The 9555-nt window shown below is 36.7% G+C and overlaps 1 protein-coding gene across 1 annotated transcript; it reads right to left on the bottom strand.

The window, feature by feature from the left end:
- Positions 1-6111: 6111 nt before the first annotated feature.
- Positions 6112-8979, bottom strand: LOC121998330 (transcription factor MYBS3-like). The gene is made up of 3 exons (XM_042553207.1): positions 8573-8979; positions 6954-7162; positions 6112-6865 (listed from the first exon to the last, which is right to left on the bottom strand). Exons 1-3 carry the CDS (start codon positions 8847-8849, stop codon positions 6377-6379), a joined length of 975 nt encoding a protein of 324 aa, XP_042409141.1. The 5' UTR covers positions 8850-8979; the 3' UTR covers positions 6112-6376.
- Between the last annotated feature and the right edge of the window lie 576 nt (positions 8980-9555).

Here is a 9555-nt window from a genome sequence, read left to right as displayed (position 1 = left end):
GTGAATATTCTTATTCTTCCCATCATTTTCTTAATATAATGAGTCACTTCACTTGCCGACATTTCATCATTACTATCTGATGACTCTTGCTCAGATTTAGATGATGAGGATTCCACCTTCTTTTCTTTCTTCTTTTTCTTCTCCTTCTTTTCTATAAAGAGAGCTATACTCTTCTCTTTCAAAGACACATTAGCTTGTTCATGAAGTTCAAATTGGCAAAATAATTCATTAAACTTAACTAAAAAAAGATCTTTAGAAACCTTATACGCATCAACCATTGATGCGCAGAAGGTGGTTCTAGGAAATGATTGAAGAACATACCTTACTAAGTCTCGATTGTCAATTTTCTCACCTATTACATGAAGCTCATTTATTATCTCCTTGAATCTACCATGCATTTGACTCACGGTCTCATTGGTCTTCATGGTAAAGGTTTAAAGTTGCCCCAACAAGAGATCTCTCTTGGCCCTCCTTGATTCGTTTGATCCCTCATTTAACTCAATGAGTTTTTTCCAAAGTTCTTTGGTGGAGTTGAATGGTCCTACTTTGCTTAATTACTCCTTTGAGAGTCCACATTGTAGGGTTGTTGTGGCCTTTGCATTTGCTTGAGCCTTCTTTGTCATCTCTTTTGTCCAATCATTGGTTGGAAGAGGTGCTCCCGACCCATCTTTTGGGTTCTCAAATCCATCTACAACACTAAACTAATTTTCAATATCATTCATTAAGTAAATACTACATCCTACCTTTCTAATATACGAAGCCATTGCCATCAAAGAAAGGTGGTTGAACGGTGTAATATCCCTCTTGAAACACCATCTTGATGCTTCTGTTGATGATGAGTTCTTCCGATGCGATCCAGGCTTTGATACCAATTGATAGGACCTTTGCGTCCGGCTAGAGGGGGGTAAATAGCTTTTCTTCGATTTTCACCTACAACTTGTTAGCGGAAGCAAATAGAATAGAATAGAAATAGTGAAATACTAAGATAATAATGCTAACTCCTCTATTTACTTAGTCTCCACCTCCTTGAGGTGAGTAATCCAAAGCACACACCCACACAATCAAGCTTCACTAAGGCTTTCTCCTTTTCAAACTAAGAACGAAGGTGGAGAAACCTTTACACGATTATCTCTTCCTCTTACAAGATGAGAGCTAAGCTTAGGAGGAGGAGATTGAGATTCTATCAGCTTAGGACTCACTTGGAGAGCAGTTTCGATTAGAACAGTAAGTGAAGTATTTTCTCCAAGTTCCAAGAATTACTTTTATGGTTTTTCCCGACATCAGTCGACTGATGTACCAATCAATCGACTGATGGGCTTCAACGGTGTTTAAGATTTGGTGAGATTTTCTGTTATCATCTCATACCAGTCACTTACCAATCGACTGATACTGGTATCAGTCGACTAGTACTGGGTTGCAATCCGTCTGGCTACTTTTTGTTCATTTTGTCACCTGGTACCAGTCGATTGGTATAGGTACCAGTCGACTGGTACCTTATAGGTTGAGTTTTACAACATTTTACAACCTGAGATTTACAACACTTTACATATTTTACACTTAAACCATTCCCTTAGCTTAGACTTTATGCCTCCAAGCATCTTCCATCAGCATTGTGCGCTTAGGATGCTTCCGTTTCCACGACTTCTCATCCTTGCACTTGCCTTCAAGTGCTACCTTCGGCTTTGTCATGCTAAGTCTCCTTTTGCCAGGAGGTCGCACCTCCGGAACTTCATCCGCCAAGACTATCTTCTTGGACTTTCCTTATCATGTCTTCATACTTGGTCTTTTTTTCGTACCTGCTTGCTCAACATTTATGTTAGATCACAAATAATGTCTAACTTAAACTTATTTAACTAAACATCAACAGTGAACAATGTCTAGAGCAAGATTGCTCCAACAGATTTTTCCTCTAGAGTTCAGGCTTTCCTCTTGGATTATAGTGTTTAAAATTATAAATTTTAGATACTCATGGGGTATATTATATATATTTAGGGTTTATGATTTTAGGATATAAGGGTTGGGTTATAATGGGTTTAAGCTAATAAAATTTTTCCTTTAAGGTTTAGGCTTCTCTTTTGGGTTATAATATTTAAGATTAAAAATTTTAAATGCTCACAGGGTATAATATTTCTTTTAAGGAAATATTATTTTTTATAAAAAAAAATAATAATGTATCCAGGTGTCTGGATTCAATCCACGCGTCTGACACTATAGCTAACACAATTCCACATAACAGTGGATAGTCTCTGTTAAAAGAGATTATCAAGCCACACATGAACTAGACATAGAAACAGGAGAAGGCATGATAAGAGTAGGGGAAAATTACCTAGACGATGTTGCCAGGGCAGCATGGGAAGCTTATAAAACTACATATCTTGAGGAAGTAGCCAAGATGGCCTCACAAGGAAATAACATACTCAATTTTTGTTATACAATTCATAGGTTATTTACCGCCAGAGATGCTAATACTGGATTAGATATAAGACAAAGAAAAACTATGAGGGACTTAGAACAATTACAACTCTTTAGCTGGAACTGGATTAGATATTTTTGTAATGACTTCTTAGCATTAACAGCAGTCTCAGGAAACTATTGTAACCAGAACTAGGGGAAAGACTCTTTAGCAAGCTTCTAGGAGACTTAGGAAAGGAAATACATAAGGCTTGGACAGATATGAATGTAGCACCGTAATACGATAATATTGGAGTAAGAATCCAACACATTATTTCCATACTTAAAGAAAAATGTATCTATATCTACATACAAAAGCAACTAAAAAAATCAACAATATGAATTTTGTAGCCAGATATATACCCCTCGACAATATGATCTCACCCAACCTAGACCAAAACTAAATCATTCATCAAGAACACCCAGGAGATCGATATCAAGGCCCAAGGCAATAAAACCCAAAAAGACCTACTATGTTAGAAAAAGTAGAGAAAAGAAACTCTATCTAAATAAAGAAAAACATGTGCGAAAGTTCAAACCAAAGAAGACGTATGCTAATACCATCACATGTTTCGCCTGTAATGAACCAGTCCATTTATCTTCTGCTTGGCCAAATAAAAAGAATTTATATACTAGAGAAGCAAAACTAGTTACCTGTATAAATCTTGATTTAGTAGAAATACAATCAGATGTTTCTGACACATCTTCCATCTACTCTATTATTTCTGTAGATTATGTGGAAGAAATTATTCCTTCTTCTGGCTATAGTCTTGTAAATTCCTTCATGCAACCTTCATACCAGCAGTATAACCTACATCTTAAAAGCCAAAATTATATACCCTACGATACACTAGACAATCTAGAAGAATTATGGGATGAATTTTCATTTCCAGATACCAATCTAATGTTTAAACAACTCAGTACTAAGACTACAGGAAAACTTAACTGTCCACATGAGTGGATACTCAAAACAGGAACTGATAACATTCCTTGCTTTTTTTGTAGCTATTATCCATCTTTAGATAAAAGAGGTACCTGTAAGTTATGTAAGAAACAAGCCTATAATCTTTGTCTTCAACAACTGTTCTCTATTACAATACTTATAAGCTAGCTCTCTAAGGGAGGAACTCGAAATTTTTTATTAGAAACAAGAGTCTCTATATTAGAAACTCGTATTAATAAATTGGAAACAGAACTAGAGACACTAGATAAACAAATGAAAGAAAACCTTCCTCCACATTCTTCTCAGGTTACTCTTGATAAAGTCAAAGACTTACAACTTACACCAGTAGATATGATAGATAGAGATCTAGTCCTTATAAAAGCCTCTAGTATCTGTAATACAGGAAAAACTCTAGACATTAGAGTCAAATGTCTGGTAAATATCCATGGCCATGAGTTCACCCTACATGCCTTTCTAGATAGTGAAGCCACCAACTCCACCATAGATGAAAATATACTTCTTTCAGTATTGCCAAAAACTTTTATAAAAACTGCATCACAACTATTACTAAGTACATAATTTAATGGTCAATAATTAGCTTGCACACAATTTGTCACCAACACCCATCTGAGGTTTTATGACAACTGTGGTAAATACAGCACGCCACTCCCACTCTCTAAACTATGGATCAAACCGTTATTACATCCTAATATTCACTTAATCCTAGGCTTAAATTTTCTTGTAGCACTAGATAGAACTTTTCTTCTAACCAAGGATTATGCTCTTTTCTTTTCCTCACCTATAATATCTCCAATAGTATCAGACTATCCCTATATTGTCCATCCCTTAACCACCAAACCCCACACATAACTCATACCTTCTAACAACACATCATCTTGTCAATGTTCTCCTAAAAATGCATGTAAACATCCCAGTAAAGCCACAACCTAATAACCAAACCTGTGTCATAGCTTTTTCTGACCAACAAGATCCAGAAAACTAGCCTCACTTGGCTGGTCAAGCCCTATAACTGGTGACACCTAGATCCCACATGATCTCATACTCCCACAACAGTTACTTTAAACACCCATAAATCAGATTTAGACTCCCTCATTTCTAGATTAGAAAAGCTATAAATTATTGAAGACAATCCTACTAAATATTAGGACCGAAACAAAGTCTACTGTAAACTATCAATAATTAATCCAGATCTTACAATTAAGGCTCATGACTTAAAATATACAAATTGGGAAACTGAAGAATGTAAAATGTACATTAATCAACTCTTAACTCTAAGAGTCATTCAAAGGTCCACATCTAGGCACTGAAATCCAGCTCTCATAGTTAATAAAGGATCAGAACAAAAACATGGCCAATCTAGAATGGTATTTAACTATAAGAGACTTAATGATAATTGTCAAGAAGATGATTATAAAATTCCTGACAAAGACCAACTCTTAAATAAAATCCAAAACACAAAATGCTAATCTAAATTTGACATGAAATCAGGATTTTGGCAAGTCAAAATGCATCCTGAGTACATTGAATGGGCAACATTTTCCTGCCTTGAGGGACATTTTGAGTGGCTTGTTATGCCTTTTGGCCTTAAGGTAGCCCCTCAAATATTCCAAAGGAAAATGGATGACATCTTTCGAGATGTTTCTTTCTTCACTTGTGTATATATAGATGATACTCTAGTTTTCTCTAAGACTAAAAAAGAACATTATGCTCATCTTCATATTATTTTTAACCTATTTGAGAAACATAGTATAATTATTTCTCGAAAGAAAATGACAATAACAACTACTCATATTGATTTTCTAGGAGCAGAGATAGGCTAGGGACAAATATCCCTTCAACCTCATATCTCTGCTAAAATCCTTATTTTTCCAGATAAAATGGAAGATACTAAAACTCTAAGAGCTTTCTTAGGACTCCTAAATTATGCAAGACCTTATTTAAAAGATATAGGAAAAATTAGAACATTTAACTGACTATATTTTGAAATATTAGTAGTCATTTATTGTCTAGAAACCTTCTGACTATTCATTTGCAATAAGCAAGAAATTACTATTAAAACAAACTGTGAAGCTAGAGTCAAATATAGTCAACAAACTAAAAGATTAAGTACTAAGAGATGATTAAAATTCACAGATACCATTATTAATAAAGGTTTACGCATTCACTGGGAACATATAAAGAGAATTAACAATTCTTTAGCTGATACTTGATCTCATTTACTCCATTAATTTTATTTTTTAAGTAATGGATAGGCCAAGGAAAGTACATACATCATTTACTACTAAAATATTAAAATTTGAAACTCAAAAATTACAACAGTTCACACAACTCGGTTAAGTATTCAGATTTTGATGAAAATAAACTGATCCTCCTGTTCTATTAAGTATTCAGATTTTGATGAAAATAAAATTCAGATTTAAATAAAAACGAACTTCAAATTCAAAACCTTTGTCAGAACTTTTAAGGCACTAACTGACACCCTCAAAATTTAATAAGCATTTCTGAATAGGAGATGGAAAATCAAGATGATGTTAGAACGAAGCCCTCACATCATGATGCTCGCATCATTACCAGGATTAATGAAATAATTTAAGCTTTAATTACATATATATAGTCAAATGAACAAATTATCAAGGTTTATCCGCAAATGGTTGAATTAAACAATATAATGTTACTGCAATGCATACCCATTAGGCGATAGCAAAACAGGCCTTTTCTAGGTTTCATGTTTCTTGGAAACATTTATAACGTTCTACAACAATGATACAGATGACCATATAAATACATCCTTGGCTGGATAAATACTAGAAACTATACTCAGCAGGTGCTTCAGTTACAAATATTAACACAAAAAGAACGATAAGCTACAAGAATTAGAAAGCATATATAATTGCAGGCATTTAAATGGGAATTAAGATCTCAAAGAGCATGATAATGAATTCCTTACGCATGCCGTTTTCCTCAAACTGCATGAATAGGGCTGTTATTATTTTTGTTTAGATCAGGCACGACAATGGAAGTGTCGGCAGGTAAGGCGGACTGTGTTGGACTAGAGGATCCCATTAGCTTGAGGGAGAGATCAGTAAGCTCCATGCGACTACCATCAGCGATGCTGAGGTTTGACATTCTAACCACCTCATCCACATTAACAGGCTCTTTTGGGAACAATGGCGTCGGCTTTACAATCTTGTAGGGTTCAACCATTACTTGGCCAATGGAACTGGTAGCTAAATTCGGAGGCCATGGCCAGGAGGGTACGGGCACGGTTACGAAATTTGGATAAATTGTTGGTAGCATTGTTGTAATTGGATCCTTGAATTGAATGTTCTTTGATTCTACAACACTATTGGTTCGTGATGGCTCATCAGGCTCAGGTCTTTGTTGGCCAAGGTAGTTGACCTCTAATTCATTAGGGGATTGCAGAAACAACTGCTGATCATGAGTGAGAACCTGTTCAATTGGTGGTTGAATATGAATTTGTAAGAGTTTATATTGCTGAAGGAGCAAGAAAGGTTAAAAATAAGGGGAAAGGAGCTACCGTTTCAGGGACCATGTCAAACAAACTTGAACGCCTCTTCCTTCGTGAAGCATTACTTTGTCGAATAAAATACTTTTGCGCGTGGCTTGCTACTTGTGTTGGGGTTCTAGACATGACAAAGTTCCGTGCAATTCCACGCCAATCACCTTTTCCTAATTTCTGAAGACCCATTAGGAACATTCGATGTTCCTCTTCGGTCCATGGGATCCCTGCATCCAGAGAATCTTAGCATCCAGAAAGTGAAGTAATCATTGCAAAACAGGGGGAAAAAAAACTATTACTTTGTATTATAACACTATCAAGATATAACTCATTGTGTTACATTGATCAGATGTCTTTTAAAAAAACATGCCAATAGTAATTAAAACAGATCCTTTGAGAAACCGTAGATAAAACAAACTTTAACATGATCCAATAATAACAACCAAGCTTTTATTTCATTAAGTAGGGTTGCCTATATGGATCATCTCACGCTATTAGGTCCGATCCTCTACTATATGTTCATCTATGTTTAAATGAATCTTTTAACAACAACCACATATGAAATGATATGCTAACATTGCTGAAATGCTGTTAGATATTCCAAGATTCCAATTTCCAAGAACTTAGAGAATAAACTTAAAGGCTTGTAACTGGAACAACTAGGACAGTGCAATTAATGGACACAAGTTATACTTAAGTGTCCCAAGAGTAATCTTTAAATGCAACAATAAACAAGAAGGAAGAATATGTTTCGCCACAACGAATGAACTGATAAGTATATGTTTCATGAAAATATTTTGATACAAGACAACTTTATATACTTGCTAAAGACATGCAACAAGTGCAATTGAGGGTATAGATCATTGTGCCTAAAACACAGTAGAATGAAAACAAAGATCACAAACAAGCAAAAGGATGGCGTATAATTAGTTTATGAAAAAGAAAGAAAAGAAGGCACATGAATCACGAGTTTAAAAAGTTAATGACAGAAAAATTAGCAATATTGGTTTAAAAGCAAACCCTATTTGTCTCAAGGCGCACTTTATTGACCTATCGGCACCCATGGCACAAACTAAGACTAACCACACCATGAACTGCTAAGAAGCCGCCAAAATTTTGGAACCATCATCCATCAGCAGCCATTACTTTTCCATTGTTATTCAAAATTTAGATGTCATGCTAAATAAAAGCTTTAAACGGTTGCAATGCTTCAAAGTGTTGCGCAATTTGAACGGTTGCAAGAAACCAGAAACAAGGAATGAAAAATAGACACTAAAGAAACAAAATACCTAACAAAAAACAGAGGATTCCCATATCTATTATTAGCATACCATGTATTAAAATCAACAAGGAAGAGATCAGTACGAGGAAAAATTTATATAAAAAATAGTACTGATCCCAGCAATTTTTCCAAAATTGATCATTATTTCAGATAGGGTTCATCAAAAACAAATATATGTTGGGTGAACAATCAAAGCACCTCAATTGAATTTTATTTATATTTTTTTGATAAAATTAATAAGAAGTTTCAAAGCTTAATTGATTGAGTGGAGGATAAATGCGACGTAACAACAACAATCCATTAAATATCCATGCCAGGAATCGATTTGAACTCGAAAGAGAAAAGGCTTCATCACCTTTCTTGTGCTCGCTCCGGCAATTAGAAGAAAACACACGGGCGGGGTCATCGGAGGCGTAACCGGAGGCGGCGGCCACGGGGCTGTGGAGGTGGGCATCACCAAGTGGATCGACCGAGGGTGAGGCGGATGGAAGGCACCCCATACTGGCGCTCTTCTTCATCGCTCCCACCCCTTCCATCAGCCGCACGCCGAAGAGCCGCACGCCACCGCCCCGCCCAGGGCACGTCCGCGAGTTGTGCCCGTTGTTGCTGCAGTGCGAACACCGCCTCGTCATCCGGAGCCGTTCTCACGCCTTTCCTCACACGTAGAACTCAACTCCCCCTCGCCGGAGTCTCTCTCTCTCTCTCTCTCTCTCCGAGGGGAGTTCGCGTTGTCGTCGCCGTCCTTCGATAGCGCTTCTCTTATTAAAGCACGTCCTTTCATAGAGATAAAATCCCCCACGACATTGCGCTTAATTACGAGATTATCCCTATTGAAACATCAGCAAAAAAGGACCACCGTCCGTTTCCTGGATCATCTCCCACCCGTTACGTAACAGAAGAATTGCACAATAATTCGTTCGCCACGTGGAAAAATCACGCGGCCCCGCGAGCGTCACGTGGAGGAAGCCTCACTTGACTTTGTTTCCGCTCGACAAAGGGGCAGGGGTCCCCGACTCCGAAGGGGCCCGCATAGTCAAAGACGAAGGTGGAGAGCGAGTCTCACGGTGAGTTCCGACCCTTGCGTTGGAGTGAAATAACGAAAACACCATCGTCTCTTCGGAATCTTTCGTACGGACATACTTTTGACGTAAAGCCTTTTTGCTTTAATAATAGAACGACAAAAATTCGTCTGCGCACTTATTTAAATTATCATTTAAAAAGGTGCTTTCTTCCAATTGTGAAAAGTCATACGTAACCTTTAAATCTTAAAAGATCATGAAAATCATTCATCGTTCACTGCTATTGCCGCGTTGCAGTTATCTTTGGATTATTTGCAAA

Source organism: Zingiber officinale, chromosome 6A (assembly GCF_018446385.1).
Source record: "Zingiber officinale cultivar Zhangliang chromosome 6A, Zo_v1.1, whole genome shotgun sequence".
NCBI classification, from domain to species: Eukaryota; Viridiplantae; Streptophyta; class Magnoliopsida; order Zingiberales; family Zingiberaceae; genus Zingiber; species Zingiber officinale.
Note: the sequence above shows the minus strand (reverse complement) of the source record. Positions and strands in the feature narration are given on the sequence as shown.